The sequence below is a fragment of the Dysidea avara genome, chromosome 1 (genome assembly GCF_963678975.1).
Source record: "Dysidea avara chromosome 1, odDysAvar1.4, whole genome shotgun sequence".
Taxonomy (NCBI): Eukaryota; Metazoa; Porifera; class Demospongiae; order Dictyoceratida; family Dysideidae; genus Dysidea; species Dysidea avara.
In genome coordinates this window covers 26,570,277-26,597,441 of record NC_089272.1, presented here as the reverse complement: position 1 = coordinate 26,597,441, position 27,165 = coordinate 26,570,277, and the positions used below count along the sequence as shown (strand labels likewise).

At 38.1% G+C, this 27,165-nt stretch overlaps 1 protein-coding gene across 4 annotated transcripts in view; it reads right to left on the bottom strand.

The window, feature by feature from the left end:
- Nucleotides 1–27,165, bottom strand: part of LOC136260495 (adhesion G protein-coupled receptor L3-like) — a 124,446-nt gene that overhangs the window by 66,999 nt on the left and 30,282 nt on the right. For all 4 annotated transcript variants that reach the window (XM_066054238.1, XM_066054247.1, XM_066054265.1 and 1 more), the window contains 4 exons: nucleotides 16,900–17,208; nucleotides 16,534–16,848; nucleotides 16,163–16,480; nucleotides 9,228–9,326 (listed from right to left, as the gene is read on the bottom strand). In XM_066054238.1, the coding sequence (XP_065910310.1) occupies nucleotides 9,228–9,326; nucleotides 16,163–16,480; nucleotides 16,534–16,848; nucleotides 16,900–17,208 (1,041 nt within the window). The remainder of the gene's footprint in view (nucleotides 1–9,227; nucleotides 9,327–16,162; nucleotides 16,481–16,533; nucleotides 16,849–16,899; nucleotides 17,209–27,165) is intronic.

Sequence of the window (27,165 nt, the reverse complement as noted above, 5' to 3'; positions counted from 1 at the left end):
CAACAGACCTCCTCAAAAAGGATATCCAGGCTGTTGATAGCCATTCATGATCTCACTTTATAAAAGTACATACATTTTGACCCAAGAAGTCTGTGGTTTCTCAAAAACGAACACTTTATCAATGGGTCCAGGGAATAGAAGAGTCACACTGTATGCAGTAGATGCATTACTTGCTACCAAGAATTTCTTTTTATATTATGAACACTTGCTTGCACCTCAATGTGTGATTTGTACTACTGTAATTACTAAATGGTTTTTCAAAGTATTTTGTATTCATGCTTTGAAAATCACTACAGGGAAATGTTAAATACACATGAAAATGTGGTCAACATGTTTACCTATTGTGTGAGCGTGTGCATGAATTTTTGTCTTGATCTTCAAAGTGGTCACAAATACAAAGTAATTTAAAATTTAATTTGATATATTGAGGTGTAAGTTATGCATGTATATGGTAAAAACCCCTCCATTCCTATGACTATGATAAAGTGGTGATATTACATGGGCCACAGAAAGTATCTTAGTTCAAAAGTATGTGCACCACTAGAATGGGAGTATAAACAGATGTCCAGGTATCCAGGGGCAGATCCAGACTTTTTAAAAGGGGGGTTCCACTCTAGAATTGCAACTTCACCCTAGCTGTAAGTCGAACACCAAAAAAGAAAAAAAAGGTCATCACCTGCTGACAATAGCTGCCCCTCACCATAGATGCCGTCACCAACTATATTTCCTTATTGATAACTAAATTCATAAGCTTGCTACGCTGCTCCTCTTAGGAATACTGTGACTGCTCTATTAGAGCATCTTGACTAAGGGCTCTTTCAAAAGGGGGTTCCATGGAACCCTTTGAACCCCCCTGGATCTGCCCCTGGTATCCCTTTTGAGGGAGTTCAGTTATACATACCTATGCAGCCAAATACGCAACTTAAATAGGGCTAAGTCCACTACAGTGGGATTCAACTTGATAAAGAAGATATTTCTGAAGAGATGATACAACATTCACATGATATTGTTATGGACACATGGTGGTCAGATCTGTAATTTAAAGTCAACCTGTCTAATACGTAAGGACCATTTTTGGATTTGCTAGAAAGGGTTGATGCTTTGGCACTATACATTAATATCTAATCAAAAACAGCCAAGTTGTAAAAAAAGTTGCGGCCACCAATAAGGCCATGGTGAAAAAAGATGTGAAATCCAAGGTGGCGGCCAAGAAATGGCTGTGATGGTAGGTTAATGGTTACATTTTAATAACAACAATTCAGGTGAATTTGGTACCAAGACCAAGCGGCACAAAATTCACCTGAATTGTCGTTATTAAAATGTAATCATTAACCTACTATCACAGCCATTTCTTGGCCGCCACCTTGGATTTCACATCTTTTTTCACCATGGCCTTTTTGGGGGCCGCACCTTATTGTACAGCTTGGCTGTTTTTGATTAGATATCACTTCTTTTTGTATTTGTATACTGCAAAGCCGGCCTATGGCTGGCTTTGGGGCTTTTTTAACCCATGTGTTTTTTGCTTTACTACAGGAAGAAGAAAAGAACTTAAAGAAGAATTTTAGTACTTCAATTATTTTTGATTTTATTAGTAATTATACAAATTATATACATATATTTATTACATGCCCATTATTCCCCACAGGATACTTTTTTGCAGCTGATCTCTCTACTGGGTGATTTGAAATGTAGCTGAACTATATACAGGATGGTTTCTTTGTAGCTGAACTCTCTACAAGGTAACCTCTTCAAGCTGGTCTCTCTACAGGATATTTTGTTTCTAGCTGAACTCTCTACAGGTGATTTGTTTGCAGCTAAACTCTCTACATGGTGGTGTCTTTGTAGCCGAACTCTCTACATGATGGTTTCTTTGTAGCTGAACTCTCTATAAGGTGACTTCGTCTAGCTGAACTCTCTTCAGGGTGATTTTTTTTGTAGCTGAACTCTCTGCAGGGTGATTTATTTGCAGCTGAACTCTCTACATGATGGTTTCTTTGTAGCTGAACTCTCTATAAGGTGACTTCGTCTAGCTGAACTCTCTTCAGGGTGATTTTTTTTGTAGCTGAACTCTCTACAGGGTGATTTATTTGCAGCTGAACTCTCTACATGATGGTTTCTTTGTTGCTGAACTCTCTACAGGGTGTTTTGCTTGTAGCTACTCTCTACAGGGTGATTTGTTTCTAGCTTATCTCTCTACAGGTTGGTTTGTGTGTAACTGATCTCTTTACAAGCTGATTTGTTTGTAGCTGACCTCTCTTCAGGGTGATTTGTTTCTAGCTGATCTCTCTACAGGGTGATTTTTTTGTAGCTGACCTCTCTTCAGGGTGATTTGTTTCTAGCTGATATCTCTACAGGGTGATTTTTTGTAGCTGACCTCTCTTCAGGGTGATTTGTTTCTAGCTGATCGCTCTACAGGTCGTTTGTTTGTAGCTGAACTCTCTACACGTTGATTTGCTTGTAGCTGAACTCCTTACATTGTGTCTAATTTCTAGCTGATCTCTCTACAGGGTGATTTGTTTGTAGCTGATCTCTCTACAAGTTGAATTGTGTGTAGCTGATCTCTCTGCAGGTTGATTTGTTTGTAGCCGATCTCTCTACAAGGTATTTTATTTGTAGCTGAACTGTCTAAAAGGTGATTTGTTTGTAGCTGATCTCTCTACAGGTTGATTTGTTTGTAGATGAACTCTCTACAGGGTGATTTGTTTCTAGCTGATTGCTCTGCAGGTTGATTTGCTTGTAGATGAACTCTCTACAGGGTAACTTGCTTGTAGCTGAACTCCTTAATTTGTGTCTAGTTTGCAGCTGATCTCTCTACAGGGTGATTTGTTTGTAGTTGAACTCCTTACATTGTGTGTAGTTTCTAGCTGATCTCTCTACAGGGTGATTTGTTTGTAGCTGATCTCTCTACAAGTTGATTTGTGTGTACCTGATCTCTCTGCATGTTGATTTGTTTGTAGCCAATCTCTCTACAGGTAATCTGTTTGTAGCTGAACTCTCTATAAGGTGATTTGTTTGTAGCTGATCTCTCTGCAGGTTGATTTGTTTTAGCTGAACTCTCTACAGGGTGATTGCTTGTAGCTGAACTCCTTACATTGTGTCTAGTTTCTAGCTGATGTCTCTACAGGGTGATTTTTTGTAGCTGAACTCTCTTCAGGGTGATTTGTTTTTAGCTGATCTATCTACAGGTAGATTTGTGTTGATTTGTTCATTGCTGATCGCTCTAAAGGTTGATTTGTTGCAGCTGAACACCCTGCAAAGTGATTTGTTTGTTGCTGATCACTCTAAAGGGTAATTTGTTTGTAGCTGATCTCTCTCCACAGTGACTTGTGTGTAGCTGAATTCTGTGTAACTGAATTCTCTAGAGAGTGACTTAATTGTAGCTGAATTCTCTACACAGTGCATGCCTTGTTTATAGCTGAACTTTCTTCAGTATGACTTGTAATGTTCTGAATCTCTATAGTGATATCAGTGGCGGATTTAGGGGGGTTTCAAGGTTTCCACGGAAATCCCCTTTGAAAAATGATTGCGTAACAATTAAATGTTTAATTATTGCGGCGTGCGCCTCGATCGAGATACTCTAACAGAGCAGTCACAGTAGCTATTAAAGTAGTGTGTAGCAAGTTATTTAAGGTATTTTATGTATTATCAATAGGCTGTGACCTTTTTTTTTGGTCTCACTTTACTAAACCAGACGATGTAGTGCAAAGTTTTGTGTATCTCATGTCAGTGTATATCTCCACCTTCTAAACTGGAAACCCCCTTTATAAATTCCTAGATCCACCACTGGATATATTTGCTTAACTCTCCACATGGTGACTGTCTTCTTGCTGAACTGTCTATAAGATTAACTGTTTGCAGCTGAACTCCCTACAGAATAACTTGTGATGTAATAAAATTCTATAATGGAGTAAATAAATTAGCCGAATGCTCTATTACGGTGACTGTTCTATTAGAGTATCTCGATTTCGCATTTGCTACACGGAGTTGGCTTTCGAATCATAACTCAGTGGTTTGTAATCTGATTCTTCTGTACTACTGCAAGGACTTTCTATGAAGTTTATTCCAGCTATACACCGATTTTCAGCTCATTGCTCTAAGCGGTTTGCCTAGTAGGCGTGAAAACTTATACTTTTTTATTCATAAAAATCGATCGCGTAATTGTGACACAGGTTGGGTTTTGTGTCATATCTCCGTGGTCTTTATCTCGATTCCTTTCAAACCACCAAAAGGCACTCCTACGATGGTTACTCCATCTACATAGCAATTTTCAACTCATTCCATGAAGCGGTTTACCCTGTAGGCGTGACAACAAATCGATCTTGTTTTACGCGAATAATCGGTCATAACTCCTGAACCATTCATCGGATTTGTACCACATTTGGTGCTAGGATTCGCCTTTGGACTCCCGTTCTGTGTCCCAAATTTCAAGGCGATCGGAGTACGCGTTTGCTTGTTATAGCAATTTTTGCAAGTGTGCGAAAAGACTAAGAAAAAAAAAAACGAAGAAAGAAAAAAAAAACGAAACTTTGGCAGCTCGTATCTCGAAAATGGCTGGAGCGATTGCCTTCAAATTTGGAATGTAGACTCCCTTGGCTGGCGGACAACTGTGTAGCAAATTTGGTTCCAATCAGATAAGTGATCACCGAGATACAAAGGTGTGAAACTGACGTTTTCGTTCTTCCTGTCAATGTACTCACGGTGTGGCGCGCCGGCTTCTTGGGCCGCACGACACACTATCGTGTGTCTTGATCCAATTGTGACCGGATTTCACATAACACGGCTTCCACACACACAAAATCAAACTTATGTTTTTACCAGAAATGGATTGCTGGTCTAATACACTATCATACTCCACTCTGTATTTCCTTCAGGACTGGCAAGTCTGGTTTCTGCAGCAGCTTTCTTCCGACCCTGTCAAAGCCATGAGTGGAAGATTGGTGCCATTAAATGGCCATGGCTTTGTTGTAATGGTGTGTAGTGAGCTGGGACTTCACAGGGAGCTTGTCAATAGTGTTCTCAGTCAATTTGGAGTGATTTGAAGGCCATGAAGGGCCATGGAGGGCCCAAACTTGGCCTCTGTATCCATTCTAGTGTTGTTCCAGTTCTCAGTACTGGAACTAAAATAATTCCAGTTTCTGCCCTTTTTATTCCAATTCCAGTTGGAACTGGAACAATAATTTTGCTTTTCTTAAGACTGAAACTGGAACTAGAACTATAATTTTACTTTCTTCAAAACTGGAATTAGAACTATAAAGAAATTTTATCAAGTACTGGAACTAATACTGGAACTGGAATTGGTCATAACCATAAAGCTTTTGCCAATGAGATTTTATGTTCTTATAAGACCAGAATTTATCTGCAGACAAAAGCACTTAATGTAGTATATAACTTCGTAAAAGATGTATGTATTACAACCATGTATACATCAATGTGCTAAAAACTGCTTGAAACAACTGATTAGCTATAATATTAGAACAGAATGCAAAATGCTGGCTCAGTCACATGTTATGTCTGGTTCAGTGTTTGATAATTACATGTAGCTACAAGTCTTTTAGTACCACCCTATAGAGTGTTAGGGTTATAGTTATTAGTGTAATAATGCTGATAACTACTATACAGTATTGGCTACATACTATACAGTATTAGCTACATATATGAAACAAGTAAACCTGTAGCATATTAGCTTATATAACTTAATAGTGAGTCTCCATATTTCATTATGGGCTTTGGGTAATACTTAAGTTAAAATAAGTGTTGTTCTAGAATATCAAGTAAATGTCATGGGAACTAGAACTGTAATTCTAAAAATTATGGTTCCAGAACTGGAACTAGAACCGTAATTCTAAAGATTATGGTTCCAGAACTGGAACTAGAACTGTAATTCTAAAGGTTATGGTTCCAGAACTAGAACTAGAACTGTAATTTTAAAGATTATGGTTCCAAAACTGGAACTAGAACTGTAATAACTAGCTGATACTGGATCAACACTAAATTCCATTCGTCTTCTAGCTCCATTTTAGACTCCTATATTAAGCCCACCCACCCACCACACCCACCCACCACCCCTATTACTACCACCTGTGATATTATTACCTGCTCGAAAAAAAATTCCCAAAACAGGGCATATTTTGGGTATCAGAAACTTACACACCCACACAGTGATAGCTAGTAAATAGATGAATAATTGGTGGAAATTTTACTAGCACAGCTGTAGGCACCCGGAAGTTACTACACAATGATTACTTAAAATCGCCATATCTCCTAACGAAGCTTTGCGTGTCGAAGTTGGGTTTTGTCAAATTCAGTCACACATGAATGCATTATAGCCCATATAAAGTGTACCTTACCAATTGATGCTTGAAAACAGGGCTACACTTCATTACCAACACATAGAACACATGGAACAGCAAGAGGCAGCCAAACAAACAATCTGTATTATTGTTAGATCACGTGATCTCACGTGATGCCTCCCTTAATATTAAATTGTGACCGGATTTCACATAACATGGCTTCCATACACACAAAATCAAACTTACATTTTTAACAGAGAAATAGATTGCTGGTCTAATACACTATCATATTCCACTCTGTATTTCTTTCAGGACTGACAAGTCTGGTTTCTGCAGCAGCTTTCTTCCGACGCTGTCAAAGCCATGAGTGGAAGATTGGTGCCATTAAATGGCCATGGCTTTGTTGTAATGGTGTGTAGTGAGCTGGGACTTCACAGGGAGCTTGTCAATAGTGTTCTCAGTCAATTTGGAGTGATTTGAGGGCCATGGAGGGGCATAGAGGGCCCAAACTTGGCCTCTGGATTCCATTCATCCTCTTGCTCCATTTTATACTCCTATATTAAGCCCACCCACCACCCCCACCCACCGCCCTATTACTACCATCTGTGATATTATTACCCGCTCGAAAAAACTTCCCAAAACAGGGAATATATTGGGTATCAGAAACTTATACACCCACACAGTGATAGCTAGTAAATAGATGAATAATTGGTGCAAATTTTACTTGCACAGCTGTAGGCACTGGGACGCTATACTATACAATTATTACTTAAAATTGCCATATCTCCTAATGAAGCCTTGTGTGTTGAAGCCGGTTTTTGTCAAATACAGTCACAATTAAAGAAGTATAAATTAAGTGCAGCACATAGGTAGTCTTTCGATACAGGTGGTCACTAGTACAGGTTGCATTGTACCTAGACACCTTCACTCTGTAAGACAATCTTGGCATGGCCTTGTTGTGAGTGGTTATTGGAGGCCTACACCCCCATATAGCAATAATAGACTGCAAAATTCCACTGCACACCACAACATAATTAATTATATCTCTTGAGCCCATTGTGGTCCCACCGCAAAAATTTTATCAATCATAGACCGTGATCTAATCATTATTCACAAAACAATTCAAAGAATTTCAAGCAGCCTTTTTTGAAATATAAAGGATTAAAGCTTTCAATAAAGTATTTTTGAACCATAATTAAGTAGATATCCCATAATCAAGGATCACTGGTAAGATCGATCAACAGTCTTCCACCAGTGAACATTGTGTTTAAAAATATTTACACAGTGTAAAGTTACAGTCAATTTTGTAACTAGAGACAGGCCAATTTTTCCTGAAATATTCAAACAATTTGTGGTCATAAATCAGAAACTATGGGTGTATGGAGCTAAAAATTTGCATGAGTGATAAGCATTACAGGTACTACAGACACACCAAGTTTTGTCAAAATCTGAGAGGTGACCCTAATTTCCTTGTTGATTTGACATGGAATGACCCATAGGCAACGATAAAAGTTATGAAGTATAAAGTTTAAAAAATAGGTCAAAATTTGTGTGTGAAAAAGGTGCCTTTAGTTTTTGCAATCTGGTCACAATTTATCAATGATGGTTTCATCCTTTATATTTGCTGTGTGAGTGTGGGAAACAAAAAAAATTCTTTTGAAATGTTTTATTTCCCCTTCTGTTGACTTTATTGACTATAGGCATAGACGGATCTGAGAGGGGCCAAGGGGTGCTGTGCCCCCCCTGGCCCTTCTCTTGCCCCCCTTGGACCTACAGTACTATATTGATACCAGAAACAAATCACAGCAAAACTAGAGATAGTATAGAAGAGTGGGTATTAATTAGAAAGCATTGTGTATGCATGAATAGGAAAATACTGTGTTGATGGATTGTATTAACTGTGTAGCCAGTAGAATAAAACTCAGTTGACAGTTGAACAATATCAGCTTAAGACAAACAGCTAATAGTGTTTCTGTTATTTGCTGACCAACTTTAAAATATAATATCTATATACTACTTTGACACCTCAGATTAAAGGAAACGACAGGGTTATACTTCTCAATATTGCCCTGTGGTTAGGGCAATATCATGATGTATCCCTGACCACAAATGCCTTTAATGCTAGGGCTATGTATTACACCTTTTGTATTGAGGTTCTTACACAGTGACACGTCATCTGAAGAAAATGCAGCTTTCTTGTGATATGAAAGCCAATGCTCAAAAGAGTTGCAATAATTGATGTAGTTTTCTATGGGCACAATCACAAGTACTACCCCATTAGGATCTAATGAGAAGGCTTTACCGGATAATACAGGGCATTGGAATTTTGAAGCTTAATTATGAATTTAAAATGTCCCAGTCCAAGAAATAAGTAGAACTCTTAGGAAACAGGACAAAACATACTGCACTAAATATAACATCTTCAGGCTGTAGGACCAGGTGTCCTGCAGGCTTTCAAACACTTGTACTGTAAAGCTTTATAAAAATTAATAACTGAATAAAAGGGTGGAAACAGAAAGCAGAAACAAGAAAAACAAATCAAAATTCCTGATAAAGGTTATAATTGTCCAGAGTGACTGTTCTATTAGAGAATTTTAAATGTTCTGAGGAATGTTCCAAAGAAACATTTTGGAATATGCATATTGACATGATGACTTTATCAGGCATCATTGGCTGATTGCTCCTGGTTCTGCTTTCCATTCCCATTCCTATAGTATGTACCCATCTGGTGATGATTTAATTATCTGGGAAAGCAGTCATGTGCCAAAGGAACCACAACACAGTTGGGATTTAGAATTTCGTCTACATTCAACTATCAGCATGAAATTCTCATCAGCAAATGTTTTTATTGCACATTCATACAAACGTTCAGGCTGATAATATAAATATAGTTCGATTTGCCTTACACATACATACTGCATATGGATGTTAACACACCTGATGCTCCATTTGGACAATGCTGACTTTCTAATATTCCTGGTATTTGTGCTATCCAGACAATACCCCAAACATCACTAATTTCATTGCAGACTGTACCTATATGCATCAAATTGTATTAATACTTAAGCTAGCAATTAAAAAATAATAAGGATGTATGTGTATATACACTTTATACTTACTCCTCATGGAAGTAAGAGTAATTATAATAATATAAGTGTTCACCCACTCATAGTGCTACACCAATCATCAGTTCAATAATCGGTATCAGACTGATAGGCTACTGTACTAGCTGATTAATCAGTTTTGATTAACTCAAAGCCAATGTTAATCTCCATTGTGCTGTGTGGTATAATGCAGATGTGGAGGAGGTTAGAGATAAGTGCTTTGGCATTTTAACTAAGTTATGTGTTAATGGTCAACAAGGCATACCCATAGCAAACTGTTGGATTTTAGGCCATTTTTAGGTTTCTAAGTAGTACCAGTTGCTTGTTTCAACTATATATGTGACTTAATTAAACCGTCGATATCTGCACAATTTTCAAAATGCATTTTATTTGTTCTTTGTTTTCTACAGGGACAGAGGAATGAACTAGCCAAGTTTCAGTTTCCTAAGTTAAGCAATGTTGGAAATACAGCACTAGACAGCCGGATGAGCAAATAATTAGATATGTACAGAAGCTATCGAGAAAAGAATCTACAGGCGCTTACATAAACCATCATAACTTACTGATACAATGACATACGGAATTGAATCTTGGCTCATTGTGTTTGCCATGAATATTTGCATCCACCAAGGTATAGTTTGTCCCACAGGCATGCTTCTTTGTTCGAGAAGTAAGGCAAATTCACTGAAAAACGATCATCGGTAAATTCTTTCGTCACCGCAACGTAAACAAACGTCTGTAACTTTGGAATCTTTTCGTATATGGAGATGAAACAAATTTTTGTACTGACCATGGACAGGCAAACAAGATGATGCCCAGGATTTATCCATTGGCAGCTTAATTCGTCCACCAGCGAGGTGATAAAAACTTGCATAATTTTTTTTCTGGAGCTTGTGTTTTTACCCATAGTTTTTAAATGCGTTTTATTACAAAAGTACTGTTGTGCGTATATCGACGGTTTTCCGAAATTCAGTCATATATATATCAAGGCACGACACACTATTGTGTCGTGTGGCCCTAGAAGCCGGCGCACCACACCGTGATCAAGACACACTGTGCCGTGCGGCCCAAGAAGCCGGCGCACCACACCGTGAGTATATTAACAAGAAGAAAGAAAATGATATTTTCACATCTATGTAGCTCTGTGATCCCTTATCCGATTGGAACTAAATTTGCTACATACATGCCAGCCAGTTATGGGAGTCTACATACCAAATTTGAAGGAAATCGGTCCAGCCATGTCCGAGATACAAGCAAACAACATTTTGCTTTAATTTCTTCGTTTTTTTTCTTCTACTTCTTCATTTCGTACACTTCTCAAAATCCGCCATAAAACACTAATGTGTGCTCCAATTGGGCTGAAATTTGGCACACTTGAAGAGCTCATTAAGGCGGATCGCAGTACCAACTTTGGTAGGACTCTGATTAATATTCACTGAGTTATGATCGATTATTCGCGTAAAATAAAGTCAAAGGTCTTTCACGCCCACAGGGTAAACCCCTTTAAAATGTAGATGGAGTTGCATGTAGATGGAATAACCATCGTAGGAGTGCTTTTTAGTGGTTTGAAAAGAATCAAGATAAAGACCATGGAGATATGACACAAAACCCAACCTGTGTCACAATTATACAATCGATTTTTATGAATAAAAAAACTATTAGTTTTCACGCCTACCAGGCAAACTGCTTAGAGCAATGAGCTGAAACCCGGTGTATAGCTGGAATAATCATCATAGAAAAACCTTGCAGTAGTACAGAAGAATCGGATTACAAACCACTGAGTCATGATTCGAAAACCAACTACGTGTTGCAAATGCGAGATACTCTAATAGAACAGTCACCCAAAAAGAGCATTCGGCTACGTTTATAACTTACTCCATCAAAGAATTGTACATTGCAAGTTATTCTGTAGGGAATTCAGCTACAACCAGTTAATCTGATAGACAATTCAGCTACAGGCAAGTCACCCTGTAGAGAGTTCACCTAGAAACAAATAACCCTGTAGAGAGATCAGCTAGAAGTCACCTTGTAAAGAGTTCAGTTACAAAGAAACTATGAACCATGTAGAGAGTTCAGCTGCAAACAAATCACCTTGTAGAGAGATCAGCTAGAAGAAGTCACCTTCTAGAGAGTTCAGCTACAAAGAAACCATCATATAGAGAGTTCAGCTAAAAAAATCACCCTGGAGAGAGTTCAGCTACGAAAAGATCACCCTGTAGAGAGTTCAGTTAGAAGAATTCACCCTATAGAGAGTTCAGCTGCAAATAAATCACCCTGTAAAGAATTCAGCTACAAACAAACCGCCCTGTAGAAAGATCAGCTAAAAGAAGTTACCTTGTAGAGAGTTCAGTTACCAATAAACCACCATGTAGAGAGTTCAGCTACAAACTAGTGACCCTGTAGAGAGATCAGCTAGAAGAAGTTACCTTGTAGAGAGTTCAGCTACAAACAGTTCACCCTGTACAGAGATCAGATAGAAGAAATTACCTTGTGGAGAGTTCAGCTACAAAGAAACCATCATGTAGAGAGTTCAGCTGCAAACAAATCACCTGTAGAGAGTTCAGCTACAAACAAATCACCCTGTACAGAGATCAGCTAAAGAAGTTACCATGTAGAGAGCTCAGCTACTAACAATTCACCCTGTACAGAGATCAGCTAAAGACGTTACCTTGTAGAGAGTTCAGCTGCAAAGAAACCATCATGTAAAGAGTTCAACTATAAACAAATCACCTTGTAGAAAGATCAGCTAGAAGAAGTCACCTTGTAGAGAGTTCAGTTACAAAAAAAAACAACCATGTAGAGAGTTCAGCTACAAACTAATGACTCTGTAGAGATATCAGTTAGAAGAAGTTACTTTGTAGAGAGATCAGCTACAAAGAAACCAACATGTAGAGAGTTCAACTACAAACAAGTGACCCTGTAGAGACATCAACTAGAAGAAGTTACCTTGTAGAGAGTTCAGCTGCAAAGAAACCATCATGTAGAGTGTTAAGCTACAGTACAAACAAATCCTGTAGAAATATCAGGTAGAAGAAGCCACCTTGTAGAGAGTTCAGTTGAAAAGAAACCACCATGTAGAGAGTTCAGCTGACCCTGTAGAGACATCAACTAGAAGAAGTTACTTTGTAGAGAGCTCAGCTACAAAGAAACCATCATGTAGAGAGTTCAACTACAAACAAGTGACCCTGTAGAGACATCAGCTAGAAGAAGTTACCTTGTAGAGAGTTCAGCTGTGAAGAAACCATCATGTAGAGAGTTCAGCTACAAACAGATCACCCTGTAGAAATATCAGCTAGAAGAAGTCACTTTGTAGAGTGTTCAGTAATAAATATATGTATTATATATATATACGTATATGTATATTTAGACTCTATTTAGGCCATTTTGGGTGAGTAATAAATCTCATATACTCCATGTCTTCAGGCACAATATAACATATGCTCAAAATCTAGGTTTATCCAATCGCTATGCATTGTTCATGGGCAGTGATTTAGCGAGCACGATTATTTTGTCACGTGAAGCCGCATAGTTGCAATGGCGCTAGTATTATCGTAAGAAAACCAGCTGGTTTTTCCGAGCCTACAGCAGAAACAGCCGTGGATGAGGTAAGTAATCTGAGTGTAATGTGAAATAGAGTCTAAAGCAGTTATACGGGCACAATGTGGAGTCTATGAAATTTATAAACTCGAAGGCCCGGGCTGTAGCGCACGAGCGAAGCGAGGGCGCTACTAAGGGTCTCGTGCTTGTGCGTATATTTCAGGCAAATCACTCATGCCCATGTTACAACTACTACATAGTGTATACATGTGTAGCAGTAGTAAAATACACTTAAACCCCCTGACAAACATGAGTAGCACCAAACTTTTATTTTACCCTGTATATCAAAAAGTATAAGGAAAATTTGGAATTTCAAGTTTGATTAGGAATCATAGAATGCTCACTAGTATATCTGCAGGTCTACATAGGTTACTCCCTTGTTTCCCTACTTTTATCTATGATCTCTAATTGAACTATTTATCCTTATACTTATTTGCTTACTTTTGTAACATTATTTTGACTAGTAAACTTGTGCATACCGCATCAAAAGAGATGAGAGAACCACAGTTAACATTCTTGTCTGAACATACACCCCAGCTATCAATTACTGACTCAAAAGTGAAGTGGCGATTAGTGCCAATTATTCTTTGCTTTCAGCTATATTCATATATGTAACAGGATCGTGTGCTGTGGTATTCAGGATTAATAGTGTAAGCATTGTAAATAGGAAGGAGTAAAAAATAGTGTGAGGCGAAGCCGAGCGATACTTTCTTCCTGTTTACAATGCGAGAACTATTAATCCCAAATACCACTGCCATCCATCCTATTTTACAAATTAATCCAACAACCATACCAACTATTACTAAGCACAGAAATCCAAAAAATAACCACTGCAAAAGATAGACATAATAATTTTAAAATACAATTAGGTAATGGAACTGGTATTACACTTGTTTGTCAAAGTCCCTTGACAAAATCTGTAATATTAATCTGATTGGGTAAAATAGAGTAGTATACTTTTATTAGAAGTAAATTTCTGACTTGACAACTGGTGTTACCATAGTGATACATGCCCCACAGCATGACAACAATATGGTTGTTTAGCAACAGTTGATAGGTAACCGTTGCTGAGGTTTTTCCGAGCACCATTTTCTTCCTGTTTACAATGCGACAACTATTAATCCCGAATACCACAGCCATCTGTCCTATTACAAATTAATCTAACAACCATAGCAACTATTACTAAGCAACAAAAATTCAAAAATAACTACTACAAAAGATCAATCACATTTAGTAACCACTGCTAGTCCCAAACTGGCGTTGACCTCAGCAACGGTTACCTATCAACTGCTGCTAAGCAACCATATTGTTGCCGTGCTGTGGGTATGTATCACTATGGTAACACTAGTTGTCAACTTAGAAATTTACTTCCAATAAAAGCACACCACTCTATTTTAGCCAATCAGATTACTATTACAGATTTTTGTCAAGGGATTTTGACAAACAAGTGTAATACTAATTCTATTGCGACGTATTTTTAAATTATTATGTGAAGGTTCTATTGAGAGTATTAACACATTCACTTGTCAGATTAAGTCTGTTATACAGCACTACAAATAAAGAACAACAAGATTAGTTCCTCTGCCAGTCACCACAAAAATATGGACAATTTGCATGCCCCTATTATGAATACTGACTCGGAAAGTGGTTATTACACTTTGCTTCAGCTATGTTCAGCTCATTTCACAGCATTACAAACAAAGAACAGTAGGAGAAGCACCAATGCAGCCACCATGGATACACGGATGATTCCAGTTCACAAACATAGGGAAGCCATCGCACTAGCTACCACAAATTGATACCTTTGGCTGTCAGCTAAAAAAGATGGTAAACAAAGGAGGTAAGTCCATGATGCATGTATTTTACATACTGTGGTATGCCAAAATGCACATCTCAGGACAATGTCAGTAAAAAATCAGGCCTGTGTAGCTTTAGCTGTCATTGAGTTATGCTTGTCTGAAGGAATCAATCAGTCAGTTTATCAGTCAGAAAATTCCACGAAATATATATTTTTTAAATCCGTAGCAACTTTTTGGAAGCATTTCAGGTCATACTGACGACACTTTTGGGCTTGATTACACCTAACCAATACTGCCAAGGTACCATGATGGTATTTTGAAGCTGGTTTTAGGGTGATATTTTGGGCCAGAAAAGCCCCCCAAGCTTAATATACAGTGCTGTACTGATGCTATGTCACTAATATATGTTATTTAATAATGATGAGACTTTGAGAATGTGTGTTAGTGATCTTCAGATCGGTTATCGGTATTGGCTAATTCAATAACATCAGTTATCGGAGTACCTGTAATTGGCTACTTTAGTTATTGGTGCAACATTACCCACTCAATGGGGATCTACTATATAGTGCATTTGTAACTGACCCAACTAAAATGGGTATAATACATATTATACTGTGACAATATCACCAAAGCTGTTTCTTAACCAGTAAGTATCCATGTCACATATTTATCATAATTAGCCTACTTGATGGCTTAACTATTTCGGACTAAATATCAGTATAATTTTATCAATTATTACATTTTGTATATAATTATCCATATGCAACCTCCAAAAAGCTGACCTGCAGTCAGACTAAGGGTTTCAATTTGTATAATTTTAGGTAAATAGCATAATTAGCAGTGTTTTAATCATAGATAAATACAATTATTTTGGTGAATGATATATTATAGTATTGACTACATAATAAAAGTACATATGTTTGGTTTGTGTTTTCCATTCCATACGGTCTGTAAGAAAACTCAATAAGCAATTGAGGTGGAAGGTAGAAATTTGCACTAAAATATGCTGTGACATGCCCTCATTTACCCTCCCAACTTTAACGAATGTATAAGTTATAAGTAAATGTGCTAAAAAGAAAGCATCTTATCACATGATATTACAGTACTGTATATGAGAGAAATGGAATCATGTGATCTCCCATAAGTCCCTGCCTAGTTTTAACAATCCTTCTCATTCCAGATTGTGTACCTACTCCCCTATAGGTAAAAGCAACAAGAAAATAAAGGTTATTTGAATGCGTATATATTGGAGATGATCGGGCACATATCCTTTAATGTTTCTCAATTTAGGCACCCAAGGAAACTCATGGGAAGAAGATATGAGTAAAACACAATGTATCCTATAATACATAAACTACACTACACTACTAACTGATCACATCCAGTGTAACTCTGTTATCAGCTATAACTGGTGGATCTGTGTTGATCATCACCTCACACTGGTACACTGTACCATTATCAGTTGTGCTCAATCTTGGGATGGTATAAGTGTCTGTGTACACTACTGAGTTGTCTGTTGTGGAGTTAATATTAACTCCCTCCATCCTCTCTAGTTCTAAACCATCACTACTCCATATAATATCCACTCTACTGGTAATACCTCTCACAGTAGTCACACTACACTCTAGTGTTAATGGCTGACCAACCATCTGAATGTTTGGCAATGTAACAGTAACATTGGGAGTAGGCACTATAGTGTTAGACATGTACATAGGTAAATGCGTATCATTAACATGAACTCACCAGCTAGTGCCAGTACAACTGACACTGATCCATTAGTTCCCAATGTCACCACATTACATGTATATGTACCATTGTCTCCCTCCATCAGGTAGGTAAACTGGATGCTATTAGTGTGACCAGAAGTGGTTGGATTGAGCACTCTATCATCCCTTGTGACAGCGTTTTCATCAGGTCCCACCCAACTGAACATTATTGAACTAGGCTCCACTCCGCTAACTGTGGCAACTGAACAATCTAAATTTAGGGAATTTCCCACCTCATGTAATTGTGTGGTATCAGTTGGAGATACATGTATGGTAGGATGAAAAGGTGGTACTAAGGACAGAAGAATGGGTTACATAGTTACACACGATCACAAACACTAACCAATCACATCCAGTGTAACACTATCACTAGCCATAACTGGTTGACTTCCATTTATCACCACCTCACACTGGTATACTCTACCATCATCACTTGTGTTCAACTGTGAGATGTTGTAAATATCTGTATATGTCAGTGGCATCATAGTTGGTGATATCTGGTTTCTTCTGATCAGCACCATACCATCCCTACTCCACACAATATCCACTCTACTGGTGATACCTCTCACAGTAGTTACATTACATTCCAGTGTTAGTGACTGACCAACTATCTGAGTGTTAGAAGTAGTGATATTCACAGAGGGAGTAGGGACTAAGGGAGAAAAAAGCAATTAATAAAACAGATTAAAAAATTTAGACATTACAACACAGTAAGCACATCAGGCACAGTATTTACTGGAATTGATAACAAACTCCACTAGATTATGATTCAATGGATGCTAACTTTTTAAACATACCACAGTATGCTTGACTCCTTTTAAGTTCTTAATATAGGTTCCTTGTAGGTGTCAGTGATAGTTCTCCAGTTGAAAAGTCAAAATCTACTAATTAAATTTAAGCTTTTGAATGGCTGTGATGGTACGGTAGGTTAATGGCAAAAGTTTTAATAAAACAATTCAGGCAAATCTGTGTTGCACAAAACTGTTTCCCTAAATTGTTATTGAAACTATTGCTATTAACCTACCATAACAGCGACAGTGTTGGAGAATATCATGCAGAACTACATCCTAGTGATGGTTGATGGTATGAAGTGGAAGTGTTGTCACTAAACTGAAAATGGCACATTATTGTCATGAAAATAAAGGGCCATTGGTGTGTGCTATGCATATCTTGTGAAGTAGACCTGTTAGGTATTGGGACATTAGGCAACATGTCATGGATAATATCACGTAATTCTACCTTCTGAGATATCGTGGAATTTCTTCAATGATTTTAAACTTTAGTGGACAATTTAATGATTTTGCCTTGAATATCATGTAACAAAAAATAATGCTGAATTACAGCTGCACTTTTATTGTGATGAAAATGTAAAGGTCTTGACATTGCATGATTATAACATAGTGATCTAAGATTTGCAGAGTATTTTTAAATCAGATAGTTCTTTGCTCAATGAGCATGTCTTTATTACACCTTGTATCTTTTATCTACTAACCAAAAGCATTTATATTGGCCAATCAATTTGATTTAAATTAATAATTTTTGCTCAAGCAAGACTCATACTTCATGATGAAGCAGTGCCTAAGTACTGTAAACCTGTTGGAGCTGCACTAGACCAGCTGGAAAAGAGTGAAGTGATTGAGAAAGTTACACAGTCATACTGGGCCACACCAACAGTGGTAGTCAGAAAACCTGGAGGTAGAGTGCGTATTTGTGATGACTTAATTAACCTTGAATCCAGTACTGAGAATGATGTTTTGATGTTTACCCTCTACCGCTACCACAAGAACGTTTTCACAATTGAATGGTGGTGTCTACTTTTCTTCCAAGTTAGACTTGGTTGATGCTTGTTTACAAATTGAAGTGGACAATTAAGTTATTAATCATTCTTTCCCCATTAAAAATACTGTACCTTACAAGAATCTTACATAAATTCTTAGAACAGCCATATTTGGATGCAAAGACAAATTTTGAAAGATTATTTGTTTGCCTGCAGGAATTTTATCTAATTGCCTTTGAAAGTCATGCATATAATTATGTTTGTAGACCCCAGGGATACGCGGTGAAGCCACCAATTTTATTCAGGACTCTGTTATACACCGTATATATACGTATATGCTAAAAACACACACTCTAGTATAGTTACCTTGCTATATATACCACCCTTCCACTACACCAAGTTCAATCATTGCCTACTTTGCCCTAAAGTTTCTGTATAGCTTAGACCATTCAAATTTGATGGCATGGCACATCACATGACACTAAACTATTTTGTGGATTATCTATTGCTTTAATAACCACTGTGCTGGAGGTGCACCGATATCAATATACCAGTACCGATATCCTGACATTGGTATCGGTGAAAAGATCACTTTTTAGTAGATATGTACACATAAGTACTATAATTATCCAAAACACATCACATAAGTAATACAATTATCCAAAACACACCACATAAGTACATTATCCACATACAGCTTGTAAGTACTATAATTATCCAAACCACATCACATAAGTACTATAATTATCTACAACACATCATGGTTGACTTGGTAGCACAATGGTTAAGGTGAGAGTTTCAAATTGCAAAGGTTTCAGGATGGCCAGGTTTCAAATCCCCAACTCTGCTCACAGCTTTTTTTTCTTTTTTACACACCTTTCTATCACTACTTTTTTCACAATTCTTTCTTCTCTTTACAGGTTTTTCTTGCTCACATCTTAAACTTTTTGCCACATCTTTAAAATGTTTATTGTAGTGTCCATACTTAAAACCAGATATTGGTATCGGAATCAGTAATTTATGTAGCCAATATATCGGTTATCAGTATAATTATTGGAAAATTTCCCTATTAGTGCACCTCTACACTATGCTTAGTTCATAGTAACTACTGTATAATTATTATGCAGGTTCATATCCTATAAACACTCATGGCAAGCACTGTATTGAATAACATTTTAAAATTAATTTAAACTAAGAGTTGTGAATCTCGTTATAATAACCATTTTAATAAATCGTAGATGTATAATAATAGCAAAAGTATGATACATGGGTATATTATAGTGAAATATGTATCTAATCAAAAACAGCTAAGCTGTAAAAAAAAGGAGTGCGGCCCTTGAAAAGGCTATGGTGAAAAAAGATGTGAAATCCAAGGTGGCGGCCAAGAAATGGCTGTGATGGTAGGTTAATGATAAAAATTTTAATAACGACAATTCAGGTGAATTTTGTGCCAAGACCAAGCGGCACCAAATTCACCTGAATTGTCATTATTAAAATTTTTACCATTAACCTACCATCACAGCCATTTCTTGGCTGCCACCTTGGATTTCACATCTTTTTCACCATAGCCTTTTCAAGGGCCACACTCCTTTTTTATAGCTTGGCTGTTTTTGATTAGATTTCACTTCTTTTTGCATTTGTATACCTATATTTTTTCTCTACCACAGCAAAAAGAAAAAGATGAAGCAGATTTTATAAATACTTTAACTCATTCTGATTTTATCAGTAAATGTACAAATTATATGCATAATGCATATATTTGCTACATGTCAATTAATCCCTACAGGATAATTTGCAGTTGATCTCTCTACTGGGTGACTTGAAATATAGCTGAACTCTCTACAGGGTGATTTGCTTGTACGTAGATGAACTCTTTACAGGATTTTTTCTGCAGGGTGACTTGACTCTAGCTGAACTCTCTGCAGGGTTATCTGTTTGTAGTTGAACTCTCTACAGGGTGATTTGTTTGTAGCTGAACTCTCTACAAGGTAACTTCTTCTAGCTGATCTGTCTACAGGGTGACTTGTTTCTAGCTGGTCTCTCTACAGGGTGATTGGTTTGTAGCTGAATTCTCTACAGGGTGATTTGTTTGCAGCTGAACTCTCTACATGGTGGTTTCTTTGTAGCTGAACTCTCTAAAAGGTGACTTCTTCTAGCTGAACTCTCTACAGGGTGATCTTTTCATAGCTGAACTCTCTACAGAGTGATTTGTTTGCAGCTGAATTCTCTACATGATGGTTTCTTTGTAGCTGAACTCTCTCTACAGGGTGAATTGCTTGTAGCTGAACTCTCTATAGGGTGATCTATTCATAGCTAACTCTCTACAGAGTGATCTGTTTGTAGCTGAACTTTCTACAAGGTACAGTATCTTCTTCTAGCTGATCTCTCTACAGGGTGAATTGTTTGTATCTGAACTCTCTACAGGGTGATCTGTTTGTAGCTGACCTCTCTACAGGGTGATTTGTTTGCAGCTGAACTCTCTACATGATGGTTTCTTTGTAACTGAATTCTGATCTGTTCATAGCTGAACTCTCTACAGAGTGATTTGTTTGCAGCTGAACTCTCTACCGGGTGGTCCTTTGTAGCTGAACTCTCTACAAGGTGACTTCTTCTAGCTGATCTCTCTACAGGGTAACTTGTTTCTAGCTGATCTCTTTAAAGGGTGATTTGTTTGTAGCTGAATTCTCTACAGGATGATTTGTTTGCAGCTGAACTCTCTACATAGTGGTTTCTTTGTAGCTGAACTCTCTACAAGGTGACTTCTTCTAGCTGATCTCTCTACAGGGTGAATTGTTTGTAGCTGAATTCTCTACAGGATGATCTGTTCATAGCTGAACTCTCTACAGAGTGATTTGTTTGCAGCTGTACTCTCTACTGGGTGGTTCTTTGTAGCTGAACTCTCTACAAGGTGACTTCTTCTAGCTGATCTCTCTACAGGGTGAATTGTTTGTAGCTGAATTCTCTACAGGATGATCTGTTCATAGCTGAACTCTCTACAGAGTGATTTGTTTGCAGCTGTACTCTCTACTGGGTGGTTCTTTGTAGCTGAACTCTCTACAAGGTGACTTCTTCTAGTTGATCTCTCTACAGGATGACTTGTTTCTAGCTGATCTCTTTACAGGGTGATTTGTTTGTAGCTGAATTCTCTACAGGATGATTTGTTTGCAGCTGAACTCTCTACATAGTGCTTTCTTTGTAGCTGAACTCTCTACAAGGTAACTTCTTCTAGCTGAACTATCTACAGGCGTACAGGGTGATCTTTTTGTAACCAAACTCTCTACAGGGTGATTTGTTTGCAGCTGAACTCTCTACATTTGTAGCTGAACTCTTTACAAGACAAATTCTTTTTCTCTAGCTGATCTCTCTCCAGGGTGATTTGTTTGCAGCTGAACTCTCTACATAGTGGTTTCTTTGTAGCTGAATTCTCTACAAGGTGACTTCTTCTAGTTGATCTCTCTACAGGGTGACTTGTTTCTAGCTGAATTGTCTATAAGATTAACTGTTTGTAGCTGAATTTCCTACAGAATAACTTGCAATGTAATATGATTCTTTAATGGAGTAAGCTATAAACGTAGCCGAATGCTCTATTAGGGTGACTGTTCTATTAGAATATCTCGATTTCTCATTTGCAACACGTAGTTGGCTTTCGAATCATAACTCAGTGGTTTGTAATCCGATTCTTCTGTACTACTGCAAGAACTTTCTATGATGATTATTCCAGCTACACACCGATTTTCAGCTCATTGCTCTAAGCGGTTTGCCTAGTAGGCGTGAAAACTAATAGCTTTTCATTCGTAAAAATCGATTGCATAATTGTGACACAGGTTGGGTTTTGTGTCATATCTCCATGGTCTTTATCTCGATTCTTTTCAAACCACAAAAAGGCACTCCTACGATGGTCACTCCATCTACATAGCAATTTTCAACTCATTACTTCAAGGGGTTTACCCTGTGGGCGTGACAGACTTTCGACCTTATTTTACGTGAATAATCGATCATAACTCCGTGAATGTTAATTGGATTCCTACCAAAGTTGGTACTGAGATCAGCCTTTATGAGCCCTTCATGTGAGCCAAATGTCAGCCCGATTGGAGTACGCATTTGTGTTTTATGGCAGATTTTGCGAAGTGTGCGAAATGAAGAAGTAGAAGAAAAAAACGAAGAAATTATATCTAATCCAAAACAGCCAAGCTGTAAAAAAAGAGTGCGGCCCTGAGAAAGGCTATGGTGAAAAAAGATGTGAAATCCAAGGTGGCGGCCAAGAAATGGCTGTGATGGTAGGTTAATGGTAAAAATTTTAATAACGACAATTCAGGTGAATTTTGTGCCAATTGACCAAGCGGCACCAAATTCACCTGAATTGTTGTTATTAAAATTTTTACCATTAACCTACCATCACAGCCATTTCTTGGCCGCCACCTTGGATTTCACATCTTTTTTCACCATAGCCTTTCTCAGGGCCGCACTCTTTTTTTACAGCTTGGCTGTTTTGGATTAGATTTCACTTCTTTTTGTATTTGTATACCCCAAAGCCGGATATGGCCGGCTTTAGGGCTTTTTAACCTGTCATTTTTTCTTTACTACAGGAAGAAGAAAAGATGAAACAGGGTGATTTCTTTGTAGCTGACCTCTCTGCAAGGTGACCCTTCTAGCTGATCTCTCTACCGGATGACTTGTTTGTAGCTGAACTCTCTACAGGGTGGTTTGTTTGTAGCTGAACTCTCTACAAGGTAACTTCTTCTAGCTGATCTTTCTACAGGGTGATTTGTTTGTAGCTGAATTCTCTACAGGGCGATTTGTTTGCAGCTAAACTGCTGAACTCTCTACAATGTAACTTCTTCTAGCTGAACTCTCTACGGGCGGCTTATTTCTAGCTGATCTCTCTACAGGGTGACTTGTTTCTAGCTAAACTCTCTACAGGGTGATTTGTTTGTAGCTGAACTCTCTACAAGGTAACTTCTTCTAGCTGATCTTTCTACAGGGTGATTTGTTTGTAGCTGAATTCTCTACGAGGCACTTTGTTTGCAGCTGAACTCTCTACATGGTAGTTTCTTTGTAGCTGAACTCTCTACAATGTGACTTCTTCTAGCTGAACTCTCTACAGGGTGACTTGTTTCTAGCTGATCTCTCTACAGTGTAACTTGTTTCTAGCTGAACTCTCTACAGGGTGATTTGTTTGTAGCTGAATTCTCTACAAGGTAACTTCTTCTAGCTGATCTTTCTACAGGGTGATTTGTTTGTAGCTGAATTCTCTACAGGGCAATTTGTTTGCAGCTGAACTCTCTACATGGTAGTTTCTTTGTAGCTGAACTCTCTACAATGTAACTTGAACTCTCTACAGGGTGACTTGTTTGTAGTTGAACCCTCTACAGGGTGATTTGTTTGTAGCTGAACTCTCTACAAGGTAACTTCTCCTAGCTGATCTTTCTACAGGATGATTTGTTTGTCTCTACAGGGCAATTTGTTTGCAGCTGAACTCTGTACATGTTAGTTTCTTTGTAGCTGAACTCTCTACAACGTAATTTCTTCTAGCTGAACTCTCTAGAGGGTGACTTGTTTCTAACTGAACTCTCTACAGGGTGATTTGTTTGTAGCTGAACTCTCTACAAGGTAACTTCTTCTAGCTGATCTTTCTACAGGGTGATTTGTTTGTAGCTGAATTCTCTACAGGGCAATTTGTTTGCAGCTGAACTCTCTACATGGTAGTTTCTTTGTAGCTGAACTCTCTACAACGTAATTTCTTCTAGCTGAACTCTCTACAGGGTGACTTGTTTCTAACTAAAGTCTCTACAGGGTGATTTGTTTGTAGCTGAATTCTCTACAAGGTAACTTCTTCTAGCTGATCTTTCTACAGGGTGATTTGTTTGTAGCTAAATTCTCTACAGGGCAATTTGTTTGCAGCTGAACTCTGTACATGGTAGTTTCTTTGTAGCTGAACTCTCTACAATGTAACTTCTTCTAGCTGAACTCTCTACAGGGTGACTTGTTTCTAGCTGATCTCTCTACAGGCCTAGGGTGACTTGTTTCTAGCTGAACTCTCTACAGGGTGATTTGTTTGTAGCTGAACTCTCTACAAGGTAACTTCTTCTAGCTGATCTTTCTACAAGGTGATTTGTCTGTAGCTGAATTCTCTACAGGGAAATTTGTTTGCTGCTGAACTCTCTACATGGTAGTTTCTTTGTAGCTGAACTCTCTACAAGGTAACTTCTTCTAGCTGAACTCTCTACAGGGTGACTTGTTTCTAGCTGAACTCTCTACAGGGTGATTTGTTTGTAGCTGAACTCTCTACATGGTAACTTCTTCTAGCTGAACTTTCTACAGGGTGATTTGTTTGTAGCTGAATTGTCTACAGGGCAATTTGTTTGCAGTTGAACTCTGTACATGGTAGTTTCTTTGTAGCTGAACTCTCTATAATGTAACTTCTTCTAGCTGAACTCTCTACAGGGTGACTTGTTTGTAGCTGAACCCTCTACAGGGTGATTTGTTTGCTGCTAAACTCTATACAAGGTAACTTCTTCTAGCTGATCTTTCTACAAGTTGATTTGTCTGTAGCTGAATTCTCTACAGGGCAATTTGTTTGCAGTTGAACTCTGTACATGGTAGTTTCTTTGTAGCTGAACTCTCTACAATGTAACTTCTTCTAGCTGATCTCTCTACAGGGTGACTTGTTTCTAGCTGAACTCTCTACAGGGTGATTTGTTAGTAGCTGAACTCTCTACAAGGTAACTTCTTCTAGCTGATCTTTCTACAAGTTGATTTGTCTGTAGCTGAATTCTCTACAGGGCAATTTGTTTGCTGCTGAACTCTGTACATGGTAGTTTCTTTGTAGCTGAACTTTCTACAATGTAACTTCTTCTAGCTGAACTCTCTACAGGATGACTTGTTTGTAGCTGAACTCTCTACAGGGTGATTTGTTTGTAGCTGAACTCTCTACAAGGTAACTTCTTCTAGCTGATCTTTCGACAGGGTGATTTGTTTATAGCTGAATTCTCTACAGGGCAATTTGTTTGCAGTTGAACTCTGTACATGGTAGTTTCTTTGTAGCTAAACTCTCTACAATGTAACTTCTTCTAGCTGAACTCTCTACAGGGTGACTTGTTTCTAGCTGATCTCTCTACAATGTAACTTCTTCTAGCTGAACTCTCTAGAGGGTGACTTGTTTGTAGCTGAACCCTCTACAGGGTGATTTGTTTGCAGCTGAACTCTCTACATGGTAGTTTCTTTGTAACCGAACTCTCTACAATGTAACTTCTTCTAGCTGAACTCTCTACAGGATGACTTGTTTCTAGCTGATCTCTGTACAGGGTGACTTGTTCCTAGCTGAACTCTCTACAGGGTGATTTGTTTGTAGCTGAACTCTCTACAAAGTGACTTCTTCTAGCTGATCTATCTACAGGATGACTTGTTTCTAACTGAACTCTCTACAGTGTGATCTGTTCATAGCGGAACTTTCTACTGGGTGATTTGTTTGCAGCTAAACTCTTTGCATGATTGTTTCTTTGTAACTGAACTCTCTACAAGGTAACTTCTTCTTGCTGATCTCTCTACAGGGCAATTTGTTTGTAGCTGAATTCTCTACAGGGTGATTTATTTGAGCTGAACTCTCTACATGATGGCTTCTTTGTAGCTGAACTCTCTATTAGGTACCTTCTTCTAGCTGATCTGACTACAGGGTGACTTGTTTGTAGCTGAATTCCCTACAGAATAACTTGCAATGTAATATAACTGAGTAAATTATACATGCAGCTGAATGCTTTATTAGGGTGACTGTTCTATTAGAGTATCTCGATCTCGCATTTGCTGCACGTAGTTGCCTTTCGAATCATAACTCAGTGATTTGTAATGCGATTCTTCTGTACTACTGCAAGAACTTTCTATGATGATTATTCCAGCTACATACTGATTTTCAGCTCGTTGCTCTAAGCGGTTTGCCTGGTAGACACGAAAACTAATAGTTTTTTTATTCATAAAAATCGATCGCGTAATTTTGACACAGGTTGGGTTTTGTGTCATATCTCCATGGTCTTTATCCCGATTCCTTTCAAACCACAAAAAGGCACTCCTACGATGGTTGCTCCATCTACATATCAATTTTCAACTGATTCGTCCAAGGCGTTTACCCTGTAGGCGTGACAGACCTTCGACCTTATTTTACGCAAATAATCGGTCATAACTCCGTGAATGTTCATCGGATTCCTACCAAAGTTGGTACGGAGATCCGCCTTAATGAGCCCTTTAAGTGTGCCAAATTTCAGCCCAATCCGAGCACGCATTCGTGTTTTATGGCGAATTTTGCGAAGTGTGCGAAATGAAGAAGATGAAGAAGAAGAAGAAGAAGAAGAAGAAGAAGAAGAAGAAAAAAACGAAGAAATTAAAACGAAATTTTGTTCGCTCGTATCTCGGAAATGGCTGGAGCGATTTTCTTCAAATTTGGTATGTAGACTACCCTAGCTGGGCGGCACGTCTCCAGCAAATTTGGTTCCAATCGAATAAGGAATCACAGAGCTACATAGGTGTGAAAATTGCGTTTTCTTTCTTCCTGTTAATATACTCACGGTGTGGCGCGCCGGCTTCTTGGGCCGCACGACACACTATCGTGTGTCTTGATCTAATCCAAAACAGCCAAGCTGTAAAAAAAGAGTGCGGCCCTGAGAAAGGCTATGGTGAAAAAAGATGTGAAATCCAAGGTGGCGGCCAAGAAATGGCTGTGATGGTAGGTTAATGGTAAAAATTTTAATAACGACAATTGAGGTGAATTTTGTGCCAATTGACCAAGCGGCTCCTGAATTGTTGTTATTAAAATTTTTACCATTAACCTACCATCACAGCCAT